At 41.6% G+C, this 27,777-nt stretch overlaps 1 protein-coding gene across 1 annotated transcript; it reads right to left on the bottom strand.

Annotated features, from left to right (window-relative positions):
- Positions 1-253: 253 nt before the first annotated feature.
- Positions 254-21,312, bottom strand: FGF5 (fibroblast growth factor 5). Its single transcript, XM_055435032.2, has 3 exons — positions 20,946-21,312; positions 13,025-13,128; positions 254-791 (listed from the first exon to the last, which is right to left on the bottom strand). Exons 1-3 carry the CDS (start codon positions 21,310-21,312, stop codon positions 444-446), a joined length of 819 nt encoding a protein of 272 aa, XP_055291007.1. The 3' UTR covers positions 254-443.
- Between the last annotated feature and the right edge of the window lie 6,465 nt (positions 21,313-27,777).

The following is a 27,777-nucleotide window of genomic DNA, read 5'->3' as shown; positions in this document are numbered from 1 at the left end:
AAAAATAATAAAAGTAAGAAAATATGCTCAATGCAGAGGTACTTTTAAAAAAAAGTTAATAAAATACTTTTATCTCCATCAAAATATTCTTTGGAAACCAAAAATAAAAATGTATTATGTATGTTTTCTTCAGGTTGATCTGTAAAAGTCTGAAAAATACATAGTCCCCACCATTGAACTTTCCAAAAAAAAGAAGCCCAGTATGCACCAAGCATAAAGCAAAAGGCTTTATGTCGTCGTAAACTCCCTATATTGGTACAAAGAATTCCAGTTCAGTTACTATCAGAAAACATTTTTGTTCCAGTCAAGCTGAAACAAATGACCTGACTTCAATTCAGTGTAGTATATAGCTGAAGCTGTGTCCAAGAAGTTGTCTTCAGAGCACTAAAGACACTTACAGAAACTCCTGAGGAGACTCCATGGTTTCTCACACAACCAAAGTCTTAACCAAAGCGAAACTTGAGTCTGTATTTCACCGTGTTAGGACTTCTCCGAGGTGCGGAAAGGGGAACCTTTGGCTTGACGGGATTAGGTGGTTTTTTCTTTTCGGGAACAGTAACTGTGAAAGAAAGTTCCGGCTGCTCCGATTGTTTGAATCTGGGCAGAAAGTGGGTAGAGACGTGCTGAGGTTTAACCCGGGGGCTGCAGCCCCGTTTAGCCTTCCCCCTCTTGTTCAGGGCCACGTACCACTCCCGCCCCGTCTTTTCAGTTCTGTGTATCGCGGAGGCATAGGTATTATAGCTGTTTTCTTGAAATCGCTCCCTGAACTTGCAGTCATCTGTAAATTTGGCCTAGAGAAAAAAAAAAAAAGAAGAGGAGGATATTCAAGCAGTGATAATATTTTCAGCATGTAATATAAAGAAGTCTTGGACTATAAAGAAAAACAAGAATTCCACTGGCCCCTGCGCTCTGACTCCATTCTCTTTATAAAGACACATTTGCCTCTTTTAAAGTTGCTTTAAAATCACTATTTTCATTTCCATATTCATACTTCATTCATCTTTGTAATGCTGGTTGTTTACTACATATTACACAACTGTGAAATAATATCAGTGCATATTAAAATAGCAGGAATTCAATATATTTAAATTCTGTTACTCTTTTTAACATACTTTGAAAATTTTAGTTAAAAATTTAACTTTTAGCATAAGATTTCCCCCCCTCCTAAACCATCAAGAAAGTAAATAGTACTATATTACTAAGAAACAATTGCCTGGTAAAACATGAATTCATTCAGAGAAATGGGGTCATGTTATCCTTTGAAACAAGAATACAGTTTTCAGTCTAATCAGTGTACTTCCTGGTGCTGAGAAAGGGGTAGCATATGGCCCTATTAATATTGCATGTGTTAGAGTTCTTTAGGAAAAAATTCATCTTCACACAGTGATACAGGAGAGTCTATTTGATGCCAGGAAGAAAAAAATTACCTTTTGGAGAAACTAGCAACACTTCAGGCAGATATCACTCTCTCTTTCCCTCTATAACACACACACACACACACACACACACACATACACCTGCCCTTGAAAATGCTCACAGAACAGTGGAATAAGCAAAGAAGTAGACATTCATCACAGTGCAATTTGATAAATGGAATTATGACAGTGGTATGCAGAGGGTACAAGACATCTAAAAGGATAAAGGTGGCAGCGAAGAGGGCAGGAAGGTCTTCCTAGAAAAGGTGACTTTTGAGCTGATTCTCAAAGTACAATGAGATAATAGTGATCAGGTGACATGAGAGGTTTTTCAGGGAACAGGAGCAGTGTGTTCACAGGTCATCAGGAAGCTACTATAAGTTGTTCAATGTGACTTTCACTTAGGATGCATAGAGAAAGGACCAAGAGATGAAGATGACAACATAGGCCAGTGCAAGCTCTGAAAAGGCTCAGTGTGCCATATTGAGGAAGTTGAATGAACACAGCATAGGGGAAGAGCGTGAGATGGTGCCAAATAGACCTGCAATCAAATGCTAGTTCTGCCAATTGAGTTCTTAGGTTTAGGCTCCTTGTTCACAATATGTGCAGCCATAAGGCTATTGTAAGAATCAAAATATTATTTTAGGAAAAGGATCTGGAGTTTAGCTTTCATCAAATACAAAAGAGTCTATAACTCCCAAAGAAGTAGAATTCCCTAACCTGGACTAGGTTTCACAATTTCAGGGAGGGCCATTTGTACAAACATCCTGGGCTTTGCAATACCAAGTATCTTGACCCATATATATATGAACACTAAATACCCACTTCAGTATTCTTGCCTGGGAAATCCCATGGACAGAGGAGACTGGCAGGCTATAGTCGATGGGGTTGAAATAAGAGTTGGACATGAATTAGTGACTAAACAACTATATATATTCTATATATATATATTCATTATATATAATTCTTTATATATCATCAAGGTTCCATCAGTTCAGTTCAGTCACTCAGTCGTGTCCAACTCTTTGTGACCCCATGTACTGCAGTACACCAGGCTTCCCCGTTCATCACCAACTCCCGGAGCTTGCTCAAACTCATGTCCATTGAGTCGGTGATGCCATCCAACCATTTCATCCTCTGTCGTCCCCTTCTCCTCCCACCTTCAAACTTTTCCAACATCATGGTCTTTTCCAATGAGTCAGTTCTTCGCAGCAGGTGGCCAAAGTACTGGAGTTTCAGCTTCAGCATCAGTCCTTCCAATGAATATTCAGGACTGATTTCCTCTAGGATGGACTGGTTGGATCTCCTTGCAGTCCAAGGGACTCTAAAGATTCTTCTCCAACACCACAGTTCAAAAGCATCAATTCTTTGGTGCTCAGCTTTCTCTAGAGTCCAACTCTCACATCCATACATGACTACTGGAAAACCATAGCTTTGACTAGACGGACCTTTCTTGGCAAAATAATGTCTCTGCTTTTTAATATGCTCTGCTTCAGTTCCATACTGGAACAAAAAGTCCTCTAGTTTCCTTGCTTTTCTAATAATGTCAAGCTTTCTTCTGCAGTACAGGTTCCAACCCTGTACTCTGGAAGTCTGAACACTGCAAAACAATCTACATACACCTACTATTGATGGTCACACAGAATTTTTGAGTTTTGAAAGGTACTGACAATATCAGAAGACAACCAATCTCAGAGTACTTCCAATAGCATATTTATCTTACACATGACAGTCTACCTAAGTTATTTACATTCAAGTGTAGAGTGTAGTTCAGTCAAAAAGCACTTTATTTGGGGGCTATGAAACTATGTATCTGAGAATCTGTCTACTGGCAATTCCTTCCACTGGGTCTTTAGCAGGCTATAATCTAGTGTTTTAAAGAACCATTGTCTATGACTTTCTCTCATCACATCCTAACCTACTGGCCCGTACCTAGGACAAGGGTGCTATGCTGACATTCCTTTAGAAGAGGACACATTTATTGTTCTTATTGGCTTTCAATTAAAAAAACTTTCTTACAAACCAAACATAGATTTGTCAACTTAGCTCTTAAAAGGACGTCAATGCTTTCCCATTCAATTAGATAATCTCAAAGTTTTATTGTAAAATAAAAACTATAGTCATGTGGTAAAAGGAGAAGAGGGCGGCAGAGGATGAGATGGTTGGATAGTGTCACCGACTCAATGGCCATGAACCTGGGCAAATGCCGGGAGACAGTGAGAGACAGGGAGGCCTGGTGTGCTGCAGTCCATGGGGTGGAAAAGAGTCAGATACAACTTAGCAACTGAACAACAACAATAGTCTTCTGGAATATTTTCTGCTACATAAATGGACAAGCATTTTAGAAAGGTGTGGAAGATTTCATTAAAAACGAGTAGCACGTATATTCATCCTGCCTCAGATTTTTTTCTTAAAATATGTCTGAATAACATTTCTAATGTATAGCACATTATACTTTGACTTGGCTTCTACCCCTGTTTCACTCACACACACAAATCATTTTCCTGAAATAAAGATAGCTGCTGCTGCTGCTGCTAAGTCACTTCAGTCGTGTCCGACTCTGTGTGACCCCATAGACGGCAGCCCACCAGGCTCCCCCGTCCCTGGGATTCTCCAGGCAAGAACACTGGAGTGGGTTGCCATTTCCTTCTCCAATGTGTGAAAGTGAAAAGTGAAAGTGAAGTCGCTCAGTCGTGTCCGACCCTTAGCGACCCTGCGGACTGCAGCCCACCAGGCTCCTCCATCCATGGGATTTTCTAGGCAAGAGTACCAGAGTGGTTTGCCATTGCCTTCTCCGATAAAGATAGCAGTGATTACTTAATTCAATTTTGACAAATTTTTAAAAAGTGTACTGCATAATTTAACCTTTTTCCCCTAACAGTGTCAAAGAAAATAAAGAAGAAACCTGTCTCTTTTTTTTAATTGATGTGGCCAACAGACACACATGCATACACACACCCACACAGTATATTAACCTATAGCAATTCCTATAATGAAAATCTAATGATACTGACCCCTAAAATTATTTCATCTAAAAACATTCTCCCTCTCCCCCTCCTCCGCTCAAGATTCATGTTCTTTCTCAAGAGAAGCCTTTAACAGGGTGGCTGTTCAGGCTCTAGGTTTTTCAAGGGTCACTTCATTGTCACATGGGGTATAGAGATAGAATTCTGAGGACCCACACACTACTTGTAGGCCCTTAGCCCTCCCAAACTTCACTTTGAAACAGAAGCAAAGGCAGTCAGACTGTTTTGGCTTTCTTAATTGACTTTTAATTTAATGTTTTGTCTGAAAAATTCTTCCAGCTATGATGGAACATAATCATTTGAAATGAACATTTCAGTGAGGTTTTTTCATCAGGAGATCTAGTTTCTTCTGGAGAAACTGACTGTTCCTGTCAATATTCCTGGCCCCTTTCAGACAAGACGGTAACCCCAAGCAGTGCATGAAAGTGAAGTCACTCAGTTGTGTCCGACTCTTTGCGGCCCACCAAGCGCCTCCGTCCATGGGATTCTCCAGGCGAGAATACTGGAGTGGGTTGCCATTTCCTTCTCCGGGGGATCTTCCCGACCCAAGGATCGAACCCACCTCTCCCACATTGCAGGCAGACACTTTAACCTCTGAGCCACCAGGGAAGCAGCGCATGGCTACCCTTAATGTTATCCATTAAACATCTCTATAGCAGAGTCATCAAGCAGCAGAATTATTTCAATGTACATTTGCCATTATACAATTTTAGATAATAAATTTTCCAGGCTAAGTTTAACCTTTGAAATTCTTTTGGAATTATAAAAAACTCCTTTAGCAAAACATATACTTTTAAAATAATAGAGCTGTGGTGCTTTGTGATGACCTCGAGGGATGGGATGTGGGGGTGGGAGGGGGGTCTCAGGAGGGAGGAGATTCATGTATACTTATTGCTGACTCATGTTGTTGTACAGCAGAAACCAACAACATTGTAAAGCAATTATCCTCCAATTAAAAACTTAAAAAATAAATAAAAGAACTGGATTATTTCCCTAGAAAAAGTGAAGTCAACATAAAGACTTTATCTACAGTTCAGGTGGGAAGTAGAGAGGTGAATCAGATTTCAAATAAGCTACTGAAAACAGAACACACATCACCTTCATCCAACCACCATCAGTCACTACAACAAAACCCATCATTAACATGTTCACAAAGAACCCCTATCTTTGTTTCTAATTCATTATTTTCTGAATTTATTCAATAGATGTTTATTGACTATGTATCACATCCCAGACACTGCTGGTTGCCATTTTTATGAAGAAAGACAATTTAGATATGGTTCTGCCCATAATCTTTGTTGACTTAAATTATCTGTGTTTTTCTCTTTAATTTCTCCTTGATTTTGCAAGTGTAAAAATAAGTTACAGTCAACAAGCCGTAACTGCAAAATTAAAATGAAATGTTTAAATTGGCTGATTTCTATGTAATTTAAAATAGTCTTAATTGACAGAACCAATAAAAACTAAATTACACTACTTTTGCTTGAAACTATGAAAATAATTCAGAGGTGGGGCAACATAGTGCTGTTAAATAAAACAAGAATTTTGGGCTTAGGAGAGCACTTTGCCTTGATTCTACTCATCTCCTCACGAGGAGAGGGCACACAGTGGATATTTAAAAGAAAAATCAAATTCAGTTCAAAGAAAGTAATATTCCAGAAAAGGACAATTCTGCTTAATTGAAATCTGAGGGTCAATTAAACCAGAGAATTCTTTCTGAAACAATATTGTTAAAAAACTTTCTAAAACCTCTTAATATAGTTTTGTTTCTTAGTCAACATGCTCTAAGATGATTGAGAATCTTATAGCAAGTGAGCTGAGGGTATGTTAATAGAGTCCCAATTCTCGTTATGTGCAACTATCAAAGTAAATACACAATGCATGAAAGAGATGCATAAAGAGGGTTGAATTCAGACTAATAGCAAAGCCCTGGAGTATAAACCCTGGAGTCTGTGGGGTATTTAATCAATTTTAATTCTTTATTTCACTTTTTATTTGATTTGCCTCTTGCAAATCTTTATAAAGTTAACTAATAAATACAAATAATTAAAATGTTATTGAAGGCTGTATAATGTTATTGAATAATTAAACTATTCTTATAGACGGTAATCAACACAATTATAGACCAAATTGTGCTCTAAACAACATTTTCTTGCTGCCTGCATCCCTACCTCTGGTTCCTCTATGCTCTTTCAGTGTGCTTCAGTTCCCAGAACTACTCGTACCAATGGGACTGCCCAGGTCAGGTGCCCTAAGCCCAGGCTGTTTCGTACAGTTGTGCAGGATGTTCCCAGCACAAAAGTACCAAGCTTTGGGAGTGAGTGAAAGCCGAAAGCCAGACCCTGCTCCAACTGCTCCCAAGCAGAGAACTCCAGAACAGGGCAGCATGCACCCTGAGGGTTGCCTCCTACTCTTTACAAGCATCGTATGGGTCAGGTGTAGCCAAGCCATGCTATCTCCAGAGCTTGGCCATATTTCCTGCTTAGCAATCGCTATCTGGCCATTCTCTGTCTCAATACTTCATGATGAGCAAGCAAGAGAACATATGCGAGTGCTCAGGCATGAGTTCTCAGTCCCTTAGTCATGTCTGACTTTTTGTAACCCAATGGACTGTAGCCTGCCAGGCTCCTCTGTCCACGGGATTTCCCAGGCAAGAATACTGGAGTGGGGCTACCCCCTTCTCCAGGGGAATCTTCTTGACCTAAGGATCAAACCCAGGTCTCCTGCACTGAATCAGATTCTTTACCATTTGAGTCACCTTGCTCAAAAGAGTTGGGCTATTGAGGTCTACCATGTGCCAGGTGTTTTACATATATTATTTCATTCTCACATAATTCCACAACTATTAGGATGCTATTATCTGATTTTCCACCAGAAAAATAAAGAAAATAGTTCCTCTAAATCCCCACATTTACCAAATGCCAAGGAAAGCCTATGACTTAAATCTCATCTACTGAATCCTAGATTCAAGCTCTTTTAGTAACAATGTGCAAATCCAAGGGCATCTCCTAGGCTTCTGTACAGTACTACCTAAAGTTGCTCCATGTTAAAATACTGTAGAAACAAGTGCCACTCCCCAAACCATCTGAGACAGAACACCATCTCTCACTTTAGGCTGAAATGGATCTCCGAAGCTACAAGTCAATTCATTACATGAAATTTTCCTCAATAAAATAGAGCATCAGTGTTGGGAATATCCCCTAGAGGGAGGCATGGCAACCTACTCCAGTATTCTTGCCTGGAGAATCCCATGGACAGAGGAGCCTGGCAGGCTACAGTCCATGGGATCCCAAAGAGCATAGCACAGCCAGATAAACATAGTGTGAAATTAAGGGAAAACTGACATTTACTGCAAAGGCAGAACCCTGAACCCATTTTCTTTTTTTTTCAAGCCTGAGTTACTGGGTACTCAATTTTACTGTGTAAATTGAAAGTTCTTAGAAGATGGGGGTGCTTCCAGGTGGCACTACTGGTAAAGAATCTGCCTGCCAATGTAGGAAACGTAAGAGACAGGGGTTTGATCCCTGGGTTGGGAAGATCCCCTGGAGAAAGGAGTGGCAACCCACTCCAGTATTCTTGCCTGGAGAATCCCATGGACGGAGGAGGGGGCAGGCTACAGTCCGTAGGGTCCCAAAGAGCCACACATGACCAAAGTGACTTAGCACAGCACAACACGGAGGATAAGGGAAGTTTCTATTCAATTCCTTTACAGAGGCCAATAAATTATTTTTTTAATGATGACGATAACCATCACTCAAACCTTCATTTCCCCTTTCAATAAACATGCCCAGCTTTGGGGCTGCGGACTCCTCCTCACTCTGCCCCCAGCTCAGGAAGTCCAGTCCAGACTCTCATCCTGGGCAAGCCAGCTGGCACCCTCTGAAACCAAGAAAGGAGGCTTTTCTAGTCCTTGCTCAGGGCTGATCAAGCATACATTCCATGCCTGTTTCGTAAACTCTGCAATTAGCTCTCCTTCCAGGCATGATCCCCTAAAACCCTGAGAAACAAAAATAATTCCACCACATGCTTCTTTCTGTATGTTTAAAATAAGCTAAAATGTTTTTCCCCAACAACCAATGGGTGATCACGTATAGTTTATGAAAAGACTGACAAATTCATGATAACCACTTTTTCCAAGATTTAGATTTTTAAAGGAAAAAAACACGATGCACAAGAAAGATCTTAAAAAATTATGAGATTATGACCATTGGAAATCCTTGCTTTCAAATTAAGTTCCTTGGGAAAAGGAAAACCCAGGACATAAGGGGCTACTGTATGCAAGACGAGTTGGGACCTAAAAGAAAAAAAAAAAAAGGCCAATAATGAATGTGATTTGAAGCTGGTCTAAATATCCGAGGGGGTCACAGCTGCCTGACCCCAAAATCAGAAAGAGAAGAGAGGAGATATAGGATCATGAAACAGCTGCCTGAGAGCAAATTCAGGAAGATCTGTTCTAACATTAAATGCTGAATACTTTCCAGGAACTATTCTAAGTGTTTTATATGTGTTATCTCATTTAAAATGCTCCACTATCACCCTGAATTGTTAGTTTAATTTTCTTCCTATTACAGCTGATAAAGCCAAGGAATAGAAAGATTAAGTAAAACAACACAGTTTAAGAAGAATAACACAATTTAACTACCAGACTCAAGATCTCCCTCTCTGACATCCAGACCCATCTCAGATAAATCCAGAAAGGCACCGTCTATGAGACTCTGGATAAAGACCACCAACCTGAGAAGAGAGCAAGAACGGAGTAAGGAGGGAGCATGAACAGCCAGGCAGGCAGAGAGAGAGACTGAAAGAGAAGGGTGCCCAGCCTCACCTAGTACCTCAGCCTGGAAATAAGGGGAGAAAGGACTGAGGCCACAGTGAAGGCTCTGACTCACCCTCAAGGCTCTTGGGGAAACAGTTACCTCGTGCTGCTCTCAATGATTCTCAAGGCATCTTGAGAAGAAGACCAAACAGCTTCATCCTTGTAACAGATGCTGAAAAAAACCTGCACACCAGGGATCTGACTGCACTGTCTACTTAGGGTCTTCCAGTTCAGGTCTTAAGCAGAGCTGCGTGGAGATTCATACGAGTGCTTAGTTTGACTGGGTGCACAGCGCAGAGCACACTGAGATGGCTGAAGTTCAGGTAAAGCTTCTCTCACAGAATTAACAAACTTAGCACACAAGGGGGTCAGCATGAATGTTGCCTAAATCTGAGCTTTCCGGGCTGCTAATACTGTTCACCATCTTCGTGTCCACTGACCACGAAGCATTTTCTAAAAGAAGATTTTCTGTGAATGAAACAGATGTCCTTTCTCTTCCAGAAGTACATCCTAAAAGATGTTCCTGATGCAGCTCCTCATCGCACTGAATAACCAACATCTACAAAACAGTGTGTTAAGTTTCATAGTGCACGCATCTCCGTTTTAGACTTTAAAATCAAGTACAGGAGACACAGAAGTAGATGAGGGAGAGAAAAAGATCCTCCCGAAGAGCTTAGAATGAGAGAGAGAGAGAAGAAAGCAAAAATAGTTCAAGGATGAACCACAGTATTCACTCTTTAAAATGTAGCATAAAAATATTATTAAAATATGCAACTATTAATTTCCATAAAATAATAGCTGAAAATAGTATAAATAGTTCCAAATGAAACAAAATATCTTCTTTCAAGCTAACTTTTCCCTACCAAGCATTATAGTGTTTAAATAGAGAATTTTTAAAGCATGTTATTCTGGTTCAAGTTTTTGTGAACTGTGGTAATTTAGGAAAATATTTAACATCTCTGACTGAGACTGTTGCCTCACCTAACCAGGTAATGAGAGAACATGAGTGAAAGAACCTTGAAAGAAATACGCAGATATTTTATCTCTACCTAGTAACTAACTTTTAATAGTCTGATTGTTACTATATAAAACAAGAAAAATCTACTCTAATCTATGAATATTTCTCGACATACTATGGGTTTACTTTCCCCAGAATTATATGAATACTTTACATTTATAGTTCACACTTACTTTGTAAACAGAACCCCAAAGTTATTCTTCATTAATTTAAAATTTTTCCAGTTTTATTGAGATACAATTGACATACAACACTGTAAGTTTAAGATACACAACATGATGATTTTATATAGCTATTTTTTGAAATGATTATAAAGTTACTCTTTAAATGCCTCTGCACAATTATTAATTTAAAGCAGGTCTAATTATACATTTAATCCTGAAAGTGTAAGGCATTTTAGCCTTTTTAGTGGTGATGAAACTTTGTAAAAGTCAAACTAAATCAAATAATTATATTTAAAGCTATAAGAACAATTTTTCAACATGTTTAACTAGTAACTAAAAAGAAGAAGGAAATCATCTGGCAAACAACTAATAAACGTTAGGACTAATACTATTTCTAAATTCAACTTCCTCAAAAATAAGTCACTTTATAATTTAATTAGGCTTCTATCGAGAGAAAAAGTGCTAATAAAAGCTCAAATAAGAGACAGTGGGCTTGGACAATTGGTTTAAAAAAAATTCACATAATCATAGGGCTTAATTTTTTATCTACAATTCAGCTCAAAGTCATCAGAATGACTTTTATATCAAAGAGCTTCAATGAGTGACAAGAGCAAGGCTTGCTTTGTACTGTTTAAAAGTCATTATTCCATGAAATAACTTTTAGCCTGCCAAGATGAGAAAGAATAACAGATGCTGTTTCTGCATTATCTGCATTATTTCGGCCAGCCTTCCTTAGACATTTGGGTCAAGTTTCTGGAAATTTGTTACTTGCATTTGACAGAGGAATCATGTATCCTAACCTCTCAGTCTGACCTTTCTAATTGGCATCCATTTGTAATACTTCACTTGCTGCTACAATTATCCTTAAGCTGACCCAAGGTAGTCTATTTTTTGCATGTGCTAGGGCTTGAATCAGAATATTTTAAAAATTAAGATTATCACCTAAAATAAGCGAACCAATAATAGAATTTTTTTCAGAAATTAAATATTATTATAATGCTTAGAGTTTGAAGGTGTTTTAAGCTTTAATGACCAAAGCAGATCGAAGAAAAGTTATTCAGTGCAGAAGCATTTGATGATTGTTTTCTCTTCTGTATGTGGATTTTTAGAAGTCAAACATCTTTTTAAAAATAAAATGGCATGTCCTGCTTTCCACAGCAGAACTTTGCCCCTTAAAATAGGTTATAAACCAGAGCAATTATTTTATGAATATTATAATTTGCTAGAATATAATAATCAGCTCAGAAAATGAGATAAGTCAATCTAGTTATAATTCTTGCAATGGATGATCGAAGAGATTAACAAAGATTTAATAAACTGAGATTTTAGTAGTTTATTATATTTAAATTTGAATTATCTAATAATAGGTAATATTTATTTAGCATTTACATTGTGCCTAATATTGTTCTAAAAAGCTTTGTATATATTATCTCATTTAATCCCCACATAACTGTAGAAATAGCTTCAGTTTTATGATCTCCTCCAAAAGATATTAACAAGCCACCTTTAGATGCTACAGAAAGGAAAACAGAAAGTCTTAAACATTAAACCAAGTGAAATTCTCTTTCAATTGTTTAAAAGTCTGTAAAGCAGAAATCATAATTAGTAAGTTTCAATTGACTGTGCTCAATTAAAACTTCCTATATACTTTGAAAACTGGAAAAGTCATATTCCTCCAATTTAATAAGAATTAAAGTGAATAAAGATTAAAGGAGTACCTTTAAAGAAGAACTGCTTTTTAAAATTATTTAGTGTGACAAAACTTAGTAGTGCACCACAGACAAAGCATAAATAACTTTAAGGGCTGTGCATACACATACTAATATAATGAAAGAATCTCTCAACAGGAAAATTAAGCTAAACGTATTTTACTATCTTTAAAACATTTTAGTGTTTCCCAAGTAATGAGCATTTTCAGAACAAAGCATAGAAATCTATAATTTATAAATTGATAACAAACTGTAACTAGTCCAAAAAAGTGTTTAAGAGTGCAGAATCAGTCTTCGTAGTTTTAAGAAGCAATTGTTTTTGATACAACAAAAACTACAAGATGAATATTTCTCAAATGAATCAAATGAAATTTCTCTATTAAAGGTCAAAATCATCTCATTATTGGTTCCTTCCCACCATACTTATTAAAATAAATATATGTTTTATTACTTAGACTCCATTTTTGACATAATAAGTAGCTTTTAAAATTAAGAACATGATCTACTGATTACACAGTCACCATCAGTATGTAAATTTAAAATATAGTATTTCCATAATATTTCTCTTCCCTTGGACCACTATTAAGACACAAATAATGACAATCACTTAGAGAATGCTTTTTTCAAATAAACTTATCCTTAAACCTTTTTGTGGATTCTATATTATCTTTTCAAATAAATAAAATATTTAAATTATTACTTACAAAAACACATATAATTCTCTTGGTTTAATGGATATATAATCTTACAAAAATGAAAAACATAAAGTTCTCTGGGCAAATTGTCCTATCTATCAATTTGGAAAATCACTCATTCCATTTTACACATGTAAAATCTCTATAACACCTTTAACAAATATAAAGTGGTTCTACTTACACTTGCATGGAGTTTTCCTTTTTTTGACATCGCTAAAAATTTGTTGCTGAAAACTCCTCGTATTCCTACAATCCCCTGAGACACAGCAAATATTTCCAAAATACCTAGGATGACAGAAATCCCAAAATAAAACACAGACTCCTCTATATATCATTGTGAAGATTTAAATTTCTACAGAGACTCTTTCCATTCTTTATTACTGTGATTTTTTAAGAAGTATTTAACATCTAGTTTATTGTTACGTTTATTATGTAAAAGGAAAAAAAGGCTTAGCACTCAAGTATTCATTTAAAATGATAAATTTCAAGGTTCAAAATTTAGTTGTGCTTCATTAGTATTCATTTTTTCCTAAAAATGATGCCACATTTAGTAATCAGTGTTTGACAGAAGAATCTTTTCAAGTTCTAAGGAAATGGAAAAGACTTTTTAAAATGATTTACAAAATAATTCTCATGCACTGTTGCTCTGTCAAAGATAAGACAGTACATTGAATATTAAAGACATACAACTGCACTCAAGATTAATATAAATCATTGGAAGCCTTGAAAACAATATTCAATTAAATAAAAAAATCCCTCTTCTCAAATGATCATAATTATAAAGTACAAATCAATATATATCATACCCTATCATTTAGTGGTTTCTTATTTCAAGATTACACATAACAAGACACTGAAAGCACCGTAGATAATTTGGGGTTGTTGGCTCAGTGAAGTGTTTGATGGATTATGGTTTGGGACATCTTGCATTTTGAATGACTCTTCTGGAAAAAATTTCATGAGGCATTTTTTTTATTATGTTATCATTTATATTTGGTATTTCATAGAATTACTGAGTCTATGTCCCTCTGTCTCCTATAATAATTTGAAAGTTCACATCCACTGGGTCAACAGAGTTGCACACCACAGTTCATAGAGTATTTTTAAGAAGCTGAAACTCATAGTCTGTATATAATTGGAATTCCTGCCTATTTACCATAAACTCATATGTAATGCTATATGAACAAGAGAAAAGCATAAGGCTTTTTGTTAACTGCCTACATCAAATTGCAAAAAAAAAAAAAAAAAAAGGTAAAATAATATTATTCATTAAAGCTATAAAGAAACCTGCCCTGGAATAAAGGAAGGAAGCAAGTGGGAGTGGAAGGGAGAAGGAAAAAAATTTCAATATTTCAATCTGTAGTATTTTGAGCATATATTCTAATTGGAATATTTCAATAGGACTCTGTTGAATAAGGAAGTTCACCAGATTTTCTTAACATAATAATCTCCTCCTACAGTATTTGAAGTATAAATAAAATTATTCAATATACAAGAAGCAGTGTATTGTGGATACATATGTATATAATACATACAAACACATATATGAGTATCTTTATAGAGCACTTAAATGTTGCATAATGTGACCTAATACTTATAATTGTAGCAAATCCTGCCACTTATTTATTCAACTTCATTTTTTAAAAATACTTGAACAGAAAGTTCATAGGGAAACTACTGTTCTTGTGAATAAGTATTCTTAGCCTGGAGTAAATAAAACACATCTCAAGAAAACTACCGCTACTACTTTATTAGTGGGTGTTTCTTTAAAACTAACTCCCCCAAATCTAAAAACTATTAGAAAGGAACTACTTTTGCTTTCAGGAAAAAAAAAAAAAAAACTCCTAAAAAGAAAAAGAAAACACTGTGTCTTAGAAATTCTTTTCTTCAAAATGTTTTCAAAATTCAATTTATAATAGATTTTATGATACACAATGATTGTGATGCATATCCAAAGACTTAGAAGCATTATCATTTTATCAAATAGTAACAAAGCACGCAGAATGCTTTGTAAAGATAAATTTACTACACAATGTAGTGCGACAATAATGTTATTAATAAAGGATGATTAGAATATCTGATGCAAAGTTATATTTCTATCAAAATTATGGAGTGATATTGAAAATAGCATTAATGATTTTGGATATTTCAGAGATGGAGAATACAATTGAGAATACTGTGTAGACATCTGTTAAAAAATGAGACAGGGAGAACACAAGAAATCATCTATGTGTGGAATGACAGATACAAAACAATGTGGAGTTGGTAGAAAAGACTTAATTGTATGTTTCCCTCAATTAACTCCTGGCTCTGCATAGGTAAAGGTTTTCTGTATTATTGTCTGGAAAATCACCTGGTTTTGTAAATGTATTGTGTATTAGTGGGAGAAAAAATTCTCATTAATTCTCACATGTTTGCAGGTTAACATTTAAGAGGTCAAGACAAAAGGGCTCTGTAAATATTTGTTTAATGGGAAACTGTTTCATTTATATAACTGACTTCTGACAATATATTCTGTTTTTAAGAAAGACCCATTTTGACTCAACTCATTTCCCAACTGCATGTATATGTTATATAAAATTTGCATTATAATAAATTTTAAATACGGGGAAGATGAAACAATATGTGTGAAAGTGTTATTTTATTACATACTACATGGCTTCTTTTTTTGTAAGTTCCAGTACAAAAAAAATGATATATTGCCTGAGAATAAAAGGATTTTATAATTTTAAGAAAATTATATTTAATTGAAACCTTGAAAATATAATTCTACAAAAATCATTCTATTTCAAGTTATGAAGAATGAAGGAAAGAAACAAGCTGAGATTAGATGAAATAATTGTTTTTTCAAAAGTTAACTTTGGTATGATGTTCTAAATTTTAATGTAATTACAGTGTACTATTGGGAACACTGTTAACATTATAGTTTTAAAGTCATTTCAACAGTAATTTCACAATGTCTTTTTTCATAGAATATTGCAGCAGATTCTTCAAGCCCCACAATTCAACCTCTTTCCCCTTACCTGCCTGAAAAGATCACAGGCCTATTGATTTTTATGCCAAATCTCAATAACTCATTAAAGAATTCTAAGTATTTTAAACTTATGTGCACTAAATCACATGTATACAAATTTCAGAAAGCATTTCTCTAAAATTTATTTTTTTTCAATTTTAGTAATTTCCGCTTAGGAGTCAGCAATAATAAATTTGATGGGAATTTATAATTCCCATGGAAGCCCAAATGGTAGCCCAAAGAAAAACTGTGGAAGGCCAAGTGTCTCAGATTACAGTCAGTGAATGTTTGTAAATTGGATTGTTTCTTTGACCATCTCACTACCTCTCTTCCTTTTCAGCATACTCCATGTATACACATGTGTGAATACATGTCTTAGTAATCTCCTGCTATTTTGGTCCTGCTGGGGGAATGGGAAAGGGAGCGAGATCAGTATAAATTAATTCACATTAAAGTACAAGTGACAATGTGTTGTCTTTCCTAGGGTGCTCCCATTTAAGAGGATCAAAAGTAAAAAGCAGTGTTAAATTGAAGGAATTATTGTCTCTTGGTGGAATTCTAGGACTGACATCTAGGTTGAAGGATGCAGGGATTCAGGGTCTCGCACTGCTTAATCCACTTAGAAGCATTAGCTGTTCATTACAAAGTAAACTTATTCCCATAAGAAAATCTCTATCTAGATTTGTTCACTTAGTTCCCTCTAGAATTTTTAATACAATAAGACTCTTATCAAGGATGGTTAATACAGTTATGTAGACTATTTTATCAGTGAATGAGATACACAAATATTCCATGTATTCAGAAGATTTCAACAACCCATCTGAAAACTCTCAAAGATAAATCATTTAAAACTGAAGTTTCTCTACTTGGCTTCACACAGCAACAAATATGACAAGTCATTATCTAATCTGAGCCTTGAAATATGAGTTTAGCAGTCTTCATCAAGTTAGCAAATTTGCCACTTGAGTTTTTCCATATAGATTCTGGTTTATTTAGGCTTTGGGGACTATATAAAGGTTGGCTCTACATTAACATCAAGGTTGACAGTGAATTCAGAATTTTAAAAGCTAGCCAAAATACGTGACTGCAGTTTCTATATTTTTATGTGAACAGTCTTTGTGTAGCTATAGCCTCAAGCTTTGGCTCCCTGAACTGACAGTTACTTGATTGTCTCTTCTTCAGTGGCCCAAGATAAGCCAACAGAAGCATTGTATTGAAACTAAACTTGAAAACATAGAAATTAAAGGAAAGTTTCGTTTTTATTCAGTTGTGGAATTTTATCACCTCCTTGTCTTACCCATTTTCATCCTTCCTTAGCGTTTCCTTATGATAAGAGTTTATGTGAAATGAGCTTGATTCTTGTCTAAAACTTGGGATAACTCTTGTATGAGAAGCTAAGACTATATTAAGTGGTATACCTTAACGAAACAAATTATGTTTCAAAATCTATGGAAAATGTACTTTTGATAACAAAACAAAAAATATTCGGGGTTTGCAAAATTTTAATGTCAGATGATAGTCATGAAACATACACGCATATATATTTCTCTCTTCTGACAAACATTACAGAAAATTATGGAGTTTAGAAGAACCTGTTAGAATGCAGTTTCATGGCAGAGTTTTGACTCTTTACAGAAGTAACAAGCTGTGTCGGAATAATGTATGTTTTCCATCACTGCTAACTCATAGATAGTAGAATTAGATGATGAGGTAAAACTGATGTATCCTCCATGGTTCTCATGGTCCAAGCTCTCTCAGCATCTCTTAAGAGATTTGGGCAAATGTTTCCTCATCTACCCCAACCAATAGTCCATAAACAACTCCTGCATTTACATATGTATCAGGAAACCATCATGTGCTACCTTCAAAGAGGTCTATGACCAACTGCAATTAGCAGATCTTGTTTCTCTTTCACAGCTACTTAAAGACAGAGATTCATTTTAAACTTTCAAATTACATGCTATCCTTTTAAACATGACATATTTCATAAATTCTTCATGGATCAATGGTAGCAAAATCTTATGACACAGTGTAGGACATTCCAGACATCACAAAGCTGAAAATCACCATGATTTAAACAAATTATACTTTCCTCTGTGAGAAAAACCTATAGAAAACAAAGGAAAAAAAAAATCCCAACTAACCCATTATCAAGTAACCACAATATCAAGCTTGCTAAGCTAGGTATCCTATGTTGGGTTCATGAACAAATGCGTGAATGAATAAGTGAATTGATCGAAAGCCAAGCAAAAGATACAGACTAAACTCTGAAAGGCTGTTGTTATAAACTGGAATGAATTAGGAAAGCGTTAGTTAAATTACGAAAGTTTTATTTAGGCACTTTTATTTAGTTTTGCGTAAGAAACAAAGCAGCATTTTGTGTCTGTTCTTTGCTAAATATCTTTCAAAGTGGATTTTAAAATAAAATGTACCTTGGAAATAAATACCAGCCAATGGCTTCTTTAGCTGAATGTATTCTCTGTTGATCTGTTCTCATTCTCCTTTCTATGCTTTTCTATAACTTCCCCTCCAAAAGGCCTAAGCTGCAAAAAATCTTTGTCTCTTGTGGTTTCTTCCAAGAGAAGAGGGTAAATACCATGGGAATGAGTCTGGTTTCCAGAGATCCCTAGCACACCAAAACCCACTCCAACACCTCCTCTTACCCACCCTGGGATCCAACCTGCGGCTCCTTGCAGGTTAGCTTTGAATCTTCCCTTGGGAACACAGAAGTCATTCTCTGTTGAGGCTGAGTTTGGAGATAAACTACAGGAAGAATGGGCTTCCCTGGTGGCTGAGTGGTAAAGAATCCACCTGCCAACGCAGGAGAGGTGGGTTCGACTCCTGGGTTGGGAAGATCCCTTGGAGAAGGAAATGGCAACCCACTCCGGTATTCTTGCTTGGGAAATCTTATGGACAGAGGAGCCTGGTGGGTTACAGTCCATGGCATCTCAAGAGTCAGACATAACTTAGCGACTGGACAACAGGAAGAACAGAACAGAAACAGTGTTCCTGTAAGAGAAAGGGGGAAAGATTACCACAAGTGGGGAAATGAGCTCTGCTGTCTGGTGGAAGGAGAGCTGGGTGGGACAAAATGAGGACAGATGGAAATAACACTTGCTTAGACATAACATTTGCTTACCCTGAAATCTCCGGAAATTCCCCTTCACCCTAATTGACCTTGCCTTTTATCACCAAATACAGCGAGAAGTTTAATGAGTGCAATGCACCTTAAAACATAGAAGTAGGCCCCTCGGACTTTCCTGGTGATGCAGTGGCTAAGAGTCCACCTCCCAAAGCAGGGGACACAGGATCAATCCCTGGTCCGGGAAGATTGCATATCCCCCTGAGCTACTAAGCCCTGTGCTTCAACTACCGCCCGCACACTGCAACTAGTGAAGTCTGCACTCTGCAACAAGAGAAAACACTGCAATCAGAAGCCCATGCACCACAAGGAAGGGTAGCCCGGGCTCCTGAAAGTACAAAAAGACTGCGCTGCAAGGAAGACCCAGCCAAAAATAAATACATTCTTTAAAAAAAAAAAAAAATCAGTGCCCTCTGAAGAGAGTGTGGGAGGCCCTGGCATTCACTAGGGCTGACGCGGAAGGCACTCTCTGGGGTTCGGTGCTCCCAGCCACCTCACCACGGGCAGCACAGCAAGCTGAAGACAGAGGCGGTAGGAGCAGTCAGGGGCAAGGGGCAGGCGTGGACCCGCTCGCGTTCCACTTCCCGCCTCCTGAACTCCCAAGAGAGAGCTTGCCCCCACCGATGTGTGCATCTCCAACCCCCCGTGGGGGCGGCTTCCAGCCCCGCAGTGGCGCCCCGCTCCTCCGGAGCTTGGTTAAGAAGAAATCTGTGGGGTCATTGGCTTGAGGCAGAGAAAGTTAAGTACACCTGGAAGCCACCAGGCTGACACCCCGGGCCGGATGACTGTGCGCTGTCTCCTGGCCACGTTTCCGCTCTCCCTGGGTCCCTGAGGCCCGGGCCGTGCGTCTATCTGTTGGACCAGCCCTGGCTGGAAGAGCCATCTGGCCCTACTGAGGAAAACGTCCGCAGAGACGTTCCCAGTCCCACACATCTTTCCCCTCTGCTGCCTTGGAGAGTCAGTGAGAGGAATCAGGAGCCGCGGTGATGGTCTGGAAACTCAGACAGGGTGGAAGGGAGAAACAATGAAGGGAAAGAAAGAGCGGGCTAAACTCAGAAAGAAAATTTTAAACTTGGCTTAAAATTTTAAAACCCACCAAAATTTCACCTGTACCGAACTGAACTGCCTCTAAATGTCCTCTAAAATGCAGACCCTTCCTTTAACTGTCCTTGGGGACAAAAGGCCAGCCACTCTTCCTCACAAGGTCTATTCATGGTCTCAAGATACTAAAGGTTGCTAAACCCAACTCCGGAATTAATAATTCGAATGTCCATCAATAATTCAAATGTCTCCCTCTCTAAACGTGTCCAGTTTTCTAGATCACTGTCTTCTTCCAGTCAGAGAACGTCTGGTCTCCCGTCTGATATACCTATATATCCTATATGTATATGGTGTGCAAATATGTACGTATCTACAAGAGACATAAACGGATACACACATACACATACTCACACACATTATGTAGCAATTTGGGGTTTGTGAGAGGGGAGTATGTGAGATTTGGTTCTTTTAAAAAGAACTGTTCAGTTATGGGCAGGTAAAGGGGTGCACTTTGCTGCCCAGTGAAAAATGCTAGTCTGGTAAACAGAAGCAGAAGGTAAACAGAAACTAAACAAGGAGAAAGAAGATTTTTGTTTTTCCTCCGGGCACAGGCTGAAGCTCCTCTTTGGGACCAGGGCAAGCTGGAAACAAGGTGCCTGTCTGCACCAGCCTTCGGGGCAGCCTGTCCCTCAGGAATCGCCATTCCCCATTCCCACGAGACCGGGAAGCGTGTGCGTGCCACCCAGACGCACCTCCAACCCAACCCTCCCGGTTGTTTCGAGGGCCGGCTGGATCCCAGTGGCCCAGGCTCCGGAAGGTGCGCTTACAGCCCGGGGAATAACCGGTCCCTCTCGGTGCTCCCGCCACCCGCTCAGGACAGGTTTTGGAGGAGAGCAAGCAACTTACTTAACATATTGGCTTCGTGGGAGCCATTGACTTTGCCATCCGGGTAGATCTGCAGATGGAAACCGATGCCCACTCTGCAGTAGAGGCTGCCGGTCCGGCGCCCCGAGGGGCTCCACTGGAAGCTGCTCTGCTCCAAGCCGCTTCCTGGGCCGCCCCGAGAAGCCGCGGAGGAGGAGGAGGAGGAGGCAGGGGAAGAAGAGGAAGACGCGGTGCTGCTGCTGCTCCGGCGGCTGCTGGCGCCTCCCGGGTTCCTCTCGGTGGCAGCCGCTCCGGGCTGCCCTTTGGGTGCGAGGCGCTTCTCCCCTTGAGCCCAGGCGCTGAGGATCAGGTGGCTGAGGAAGAGGAGGAGGAGGAAGGACAAGCTCATGCTTCCAGCCGCGGGGGTCCTAAGTGCATCTTGCAGGGCTGCTTCTGGGCTCCGTAGCCCCCGCGCGGCTGCGTGCCTCTGGCGCTGCCCCCCTCGCCGCACTGGGTGGACATAGCCTCGGGGAAGAGAGAGAGGGAGACGGGGGGAGAGGGAGGCCACCCGAACGGATCTCGGCGCTGGCACTGGGATATTTATAACGCCAGTGATCTCACTGCTCCGTGCACGCCTGCGAAGCTTCCCCTCACCCGCCGCTTTGTGTACTCTCCGGCCCGTGCGGGGAGGGAGCCTCGCGGTCCCGGAGGCGGGGGTGTGGAGGAGGGAGGAGATGGGAGAGGGCGAATGGGAGGGGAAGCCGGGCGGGGGGAAGCTGCACCCCGCCGCCCGGCGCGCGCGCACCCGGGCCACGCACCCCAGCAGTTCTCACGCGCCGCACGGCCACCTCCACCCGAGCCACCGCGGCGCCGAATTCAGCCCCGCGCGAGCCCCCGGACTCCTCCAGGGGCAGCCCCTGGGATGGGCGCTCGAAATGCCGAATGAGTGAGTTCTCATCCTCTCCCACCTCCGCGGAACGCGGGCGTCCCAGCAACGCGCCCTCGCCTACCCAGGATCCAGGCTCCAAGTTCACTTCCCCGGTGCCCAGCCGACCCGACTGTCACCACCCCCTCCCCGGGGGTCCCTCGGGAACTGGATCCCGAGGGAGATTCATCCCGCCGGGGCGGGGGGGGGAATCCCCCGCCCCTGCTGCAAGTGTTGGCCGCCAGGAACCAAACAAGGATTCGCAGTCCAACTTGGGAAGGCTTTGGTGTGGCGCGCTGGGTAGAAGGCTGTGGCCGTTGTTGTGGCTACTGATTTACTAAAGAGCTAAGGAGTGGATGTATTCAGTGTTTAGAGAGCCACCTTAACGCCAGGGCTCGAGCTGCTTTCCTGCTGGGAAACTCTTGGTAGCGCTAAACATCCTGCCGCCGAATGGGTTTTTCCTTCTGGGCAGCTCCGGGTCTGCGTTCCGGAGGGTGAGCGCACACGCACACCGTGCTCGGAGCCCGGCAAGAGAGGCAGGGTCTGGGCACCACCACGCATGTGACCAACTGTCCAGTTGTCCTCTCGCGCCAGGATCCCCGTGGCAGGAAGGATTATCTCACGGCTCGCTTCAGCTTACTCAGATCTGCCACTGACTGAAGGGCCGACCCCACTGAATGATTAATGATGCGCGCTCTGGATTTCAGGAAACCTGAGAACCGAGAATTCCCGTGGAGGCGATGCCCCTACTGTCATTTATCTGAGAAGTATACCTGGCTTACATTCTTGAAATATTTCCGTCTGGAAACATATTTGAAGCTTTAAACTACATTCTAGTACATTACTCACTGTTCAGTTTAATGAAAAGGCTGTGATTTGGCCCGATAAGTTCCAAGACAGATGGGAAGAGCTTGCTTCCTCTATTATTGAGTCCCACTTAAGGAGTTCTATCTCAATAATTAGAAGCCTGTAAAGCACTTGTTTGTTTTTCAAGATTGGTAATCTTCCGTGGCTGGAATACTTAACATCAAGGTAGCTGTAAACAGAAAGTCACCTGGACAATTTAGTGAAGCCACTGGGTGGAGGCACACAGGGGAAAGAAAGGGTGCATCACTCGCAGATGTGTATGGCCTGGGCACAATGCTCCTGACACGCTGTATAAGATGCTAAGTTACTTCAGTCGTGTTCAACTCTTTGTGACCCCATGGACTGCAGCCTTCCAGGCTCCTCTGTCCATGGGATTCTCCAGGCAAGAACACTGGAGTGGGTTGCCATGCCCTTCTCCAAGGGATCTTCCCAACCCAGAGATCAAGTCCAGGTCTCCCACATTGCAGGCAGACTCTTTACTGTCTGAGCCACCAAGGAAACCCTATATAAGATGCAATTCTGGGCTGAACACCTCCTTTTCTTTCTGCTGTGCTTGGCTCAAGCTCTAGGCTTCCGGCTTAGCTACCACAGGTAAGCAGGCCCTTGCAAGGCAATCCTGAAAGTGGAGATTGAGGACAGGTGGTCCCTCACAACAATCTCCTTGACTGACATTACCTCTCTTCAGGCTGAATGAGTAAGGAATGCTGAGCCTGGGCACTGTGCCTTCTGCAGGTGATGCCCTTGGGTCTCTGACAAAGCTGTCAGGGTTTAAGGCCCATGCCATCGGTAAGTTCCCCTGCCTGTCACACTGTATACCACCTATGCCTCAAGTGACAAAGATTTTCCAAAGCAAACCCAGTTGCTTGTGTCTGCCGCTCCTCTTCCCTGGGGGTCTGCTGAAAGAGCAGAAAAGTGACTGACCTTGGAGACACCATCAGCCTCCTTTCCAAACCCTAGGGCCAAAATGACTCTGAGGCTGAGCCTCTCTAGCTGAAATTCCTCTTTTCTTTTCCTGTTTTTCAGATTCTCCAACCCCACCCCCAGTGAAACAGCCATTCCTGTATCCCTCTCATCTCCCACAAGATTCCAACTAGGGAGCAAACTTTTGTCTATGGATGACCCAAGAAGGCCAAGACACCTGCTCAGGTTTAAGCTCAGCTCCACCTGGAGGGTGGGGAGGTGCCCTCCGACCTCCTCTGAGGTCTGAGAGTGAAACTTCAGGAAAGGCAGAGCATTCACGAAGTGGAGAAGAGTGACCAGTGGAGAAGAGTGGTTTGAGTCTGGCCAACCAGATCCGAGATTCCTTCTCCACTCTCCTGGATGCTGGATGTTTTTTCTGAAGTCGCGCTTAATACTGAAAGAGTACGGTGTGCAGGAGCGTGTAGAGTGGGGTACCACTGAACTTTTAAAAACCCAGAAGAGGGCTGAACATGTATTTGGGTCGTTAAAAAAAAAAAAAAAGGACAAACTGAACAGTGAAAGAAGACAGGGCTGCGCCTGTCCTCTGCTCTGAACAGCCAAGCCCCTCTCCATCCCTCCGCAGCTCCGTAGAGAAGGGGACCCGTCGCCCCTCGCTCCCGACTGCGCCTGCCCTGGCCTGCGCCCTCCCTGCCTAAGCCGGGGCACAGCAGATCAGCTAAGCCTGTGTCCACCACACATCTCAGGTCCAAAACCCTCTCATCTCACGGTCTTGGCTACCCGGTCTCTAATCCTACCAGCTCCACTCAAAAGAGAGTGCAATCCTGTGCCGCTTTTTTTTTTTTTTCTCGATCATCAAAAGCCCCCTGACTGGGGACGATCCCTCAGTCCATTCACAGGCCACTGAGCCTGGTTAAGGTCGCCAGGGCTTAGGTGGAGGCGCCCGCGGCCAGTGCGTCATGCTGTTTTTAATTCTTGCGCTCTCCCAGCCTCGGAAGCGAGGTCGGAGAGAAGGTATATGCTCCTGGCTGCCTGCAGAGAGAAAGCAAACGGTCCTCCAAGGCTAGCTTCCACTCATCGCCCCCTGGAAGGGTCACCGAAAAACTGACCAACAGGTTAACGGGTCCCACCAAGCATCTAGGCATCAGTTGTGTCCCCAATTCTTGGGGTTTACTTTCCTCAGTTCTTCAACCCCTCAGCCTCAGGTTCGGTAGCCCCATCTCCTTCGATTTACCTTTCCTAGTCCTAGCGCCTGAGTTTCTTTCCAGTCCTCCCCCAGTTCTGCGTGAGAACCCGGAGGCGAATTTCCCTTAAGCTTTTTTGTAGCTGTACCTATGATCCAGTCACTAGGGACGGGAGTCAATTGAAAAGCAAGCTATAATGACTTGTATCCTTAGATTGGTACTCAAAAGTCTAGGGAGAAAAAGATGAGGATGAAGAGGTCAGCGCCCAAGGTTCCCTTCACCTGAGGGATAAGCTTACTATTTACAATCTTCCCCTGGCTGGAAACAGTGGTCAGAGGTCTCAGACCAGAGGTGAGGCCAAAACTTGGTCCATCCTGTCTATAGTGCTTCATGCTGGGTTGGAGGAAGGACCAGAGGTAGATGATGAGATTGAATGAGCAACCCTGGACAGTGCACACCAGTGTCCCAGAAGGCTCTCCAACCCAAGAACTAGGCTGCCCGGGGAGCCCCTGGACCTCACACAGGCTTCTGTTCAGAGCCAGTCAGTCTCTACACATCTCTGCTGCTGGAGGCTCTAAGTCACTTCAGTTGTGTCTGACTCTCTGCGACCCTATGGACTGTAGCCTGCCAGATTCCTCTGTCCATGGGCTTCTCCAGGCAAGAATATTGGAGTGGATTGACATTTCTTCCTCCAAGGGATCTTCCCAAGGAGGGATGGAACCCGTGTCTCTTTTGTCCCCTGCCTTGGCTGGCTGGTTCTTTATCACGAGCGCCACCTTGATATAGGTTTGTTACAGTGCAAGGCAAGAGCTGGTTTTCTTGGCTTGATTCAGGCAGACAAAAGTCCAGAGGATCTCAGGAATTTTTTCCTTAGTGAAGGGCTTCAGTCTAGCCCTCCCTCTCCATTCCTGCTGCCCTTCCACCCACTCAGAAGCTCTATCCAGACAGAAGCACCACTTTGTGTGTGTGTGTGTGTGTGCTAACAGGGTCCCTGCTGACCTCACAGCGACTTCTATCTCCATAGGACTTTTGATGCAGGTACAGTTGCATTGTGGGAGGAGTCGGGCACTGACCCCGTTGGAGCCGTCAGTCCACGTTCCTGCCAGGACCCTCGGTTTCCTCCAGGCCTGGCTTCTCACCAGCCAAGTTGGCAGCAACTACAAGAACAAATAGCCTGTGGCTAAAGGAGCCCTGAGCAGGCTGAGAAGGGTGGGACGGGCCGGCTGTGTGGCAAGGAGGGCGCACTGGCAGGGTGCTGACCGAGTGATTAGGAACTCTGCGGGTCCGGAGGTTAGATCTCCTCCTCTTTCTCCAGGGCTACTACTCCTCTCTGAAGAGGCAGCTGCTTTGAAATGGTCACAGGCAGCTGGTCTCCTCCATATCTGTGAAGTCAGAAAGCAAAGCAGCCTTTGCTAGTAGAAGGAGACTTTTTGTGAATTGACTGCATGAAATCAGTTACTTTTTCTCATAAAACTCATCTCTGGTGCTTTCCAACTAGCTTTGTGACGAATTTAGCTTCTGTCGCACCCATGCACTGAGTCCCAAAGCACTATAGGTCCCCCAGTTACCTAGGCACACGATATCCAATTGCAGAAAATACGATCTCTTTCCCTTATTCTGTCTAGGGCCAGCCATGGAAGATGGAAGACGTAGTTCTTTGTGTGGTGACACATGAGTGCAAAAGTTGTGATTTGATTTTTTTTAACTGTTTTATATTGGAGTGTAGCCATTAAACAGTGGCTATATAACAGGACTTCCCTGGTGGTCCAGTGGATAGGAGTCCTCCTGCCAATGCAGGGGTCATGGGTTCGATCCCTGGTACAGGAAGGTTCCACATGCAGCAACTAAGCTGCTGTGCCGCAACTACTGAGCCTGCACACCTAGAGCCCGTTATTGGCAACAAGAGAAACACTGCAGTGAGACGCCCAGAAGCAAGAGTAGCCCTCATTCACTGCAACCAGAGAAATCTCACGTGCAGCAGCAAAGACCCAGCACAACCAAAAAGCAAAAACAAAAAGCGATGTTGAGATAGTTTTAGGTGGACAGCCAAGGGATTCAGCCATGTACATACTGTATCCATTCTCCCCAAACTCACTTCCCATCCAGGCTGTCACATAACATTGAGTAGAGTTTCCTGTGCTATACAGTAGGTCCTTGTTTGTCATCCACTTTAAATACGGCATTGTGTACAATTTGGGCTTCCCTGGTGGCCCAGACAGTGTACATTTCAATCCTAAACTCCTTAACCAAAGTCATGATTTGAGATAATGCCACTATCGCCTGCCCTAGACAGAACCCACTTTGCTCTTAATGATTGCTTTTGTTCCTGGCACAGTTCAGTCAGTTCAGTTCAGTCGCTCAGTTGTGTCCAACGCTTTGCGACCCCATGGACTGCAGCACGTCAGGCCTCCCTGTCCATCACCAACTCCAGGAGCTTGCTCAAACTCATGTCCATCGAGTCGGTGATGCCATCCAACCACCTCATCCTCTGACATCCCCTTCTCCTCCCGCCTTCCATCTTTCCCAGCATCAGGGTCTTTTCAAATGAGTCAGTTCTCATCAGGTGGCCAAAGTATTGGAGTTTCAGCTTCAGCATCAGTCCTTCTAATGAATATTCAGGACTGATTTCCTTTAGGATGGACTGGTTGGATCTCCCTGCAGTCCAAAGGACTCTCAAGAGTCTTCTCTAACACCACAGTTCAAAAGCATCAGTTCTTCAGTGCTCAGCACAGTGTGTCTCTAATAGTGTCTAGAGAGGTCTTTCTCAGCATAGGTGGAGAGGTATGGTACTTTCAGCCTTAATTCTCCATAAGAAGTGGGTCGGGTGGCAAAGAGGGTGAGGAATCAGAGACTTCTCATCTATGAGAGAAAAAGAAGGTTAATTAGAGTTGCTGGTATTGGAATAGCTTTAGCATTCTGGATCTTTGGTTGGTATCCAGAGAGACAGACCATAAGCAAATGGGCTCTCATTCAAGAAAAA

Source organism: Moschus berezovskii, chromosome 5, assembly GCF_049115385.1.
Source record: "Moschus berezovskii isolate FMDL1 chromosome 5, NW_MosBer_1.0, whole genome shotgun sequence".
Taxonomy (NCBI): Eukaryota; Metazoa; Chordata; class Mammalia; order Artiodactyla; family Moschidae; genus Moschus; species Moschus berezovskii.
Note: the sequence above shows the minus strand (reverse complement) of the source record. Positions and strands in the feature narration are given on the sequence as shown.

What these genes read in the sequence shown, in the direction of transcription:
- FGF5 (XM_055435032.2), bottom strand. Translation starts at nt 21,312, where the DNA reads ATGAGCTTGTCCTTCCTCCTCCTCCTCTTCCTCAGCCACCTGATCCTC. An exon ending in CCACGAAGCCAATATGTTAA is followed by an intron (nt 13,129 to 20,945) that starts GTAAGTTGCTTG and finishes CTGTCATCCTAG; the next exon opens with GTATTTTGGAAATATTTGCT. An exon ending in AAGGAAAACTCCATGCAAGT is followed by an intron (nt 792 to 13,024) that starts GTAAGTAGAACC and finishes TTTTTTCTCTAG; the next exon opens with GCCAAATTTACAGATGACTG.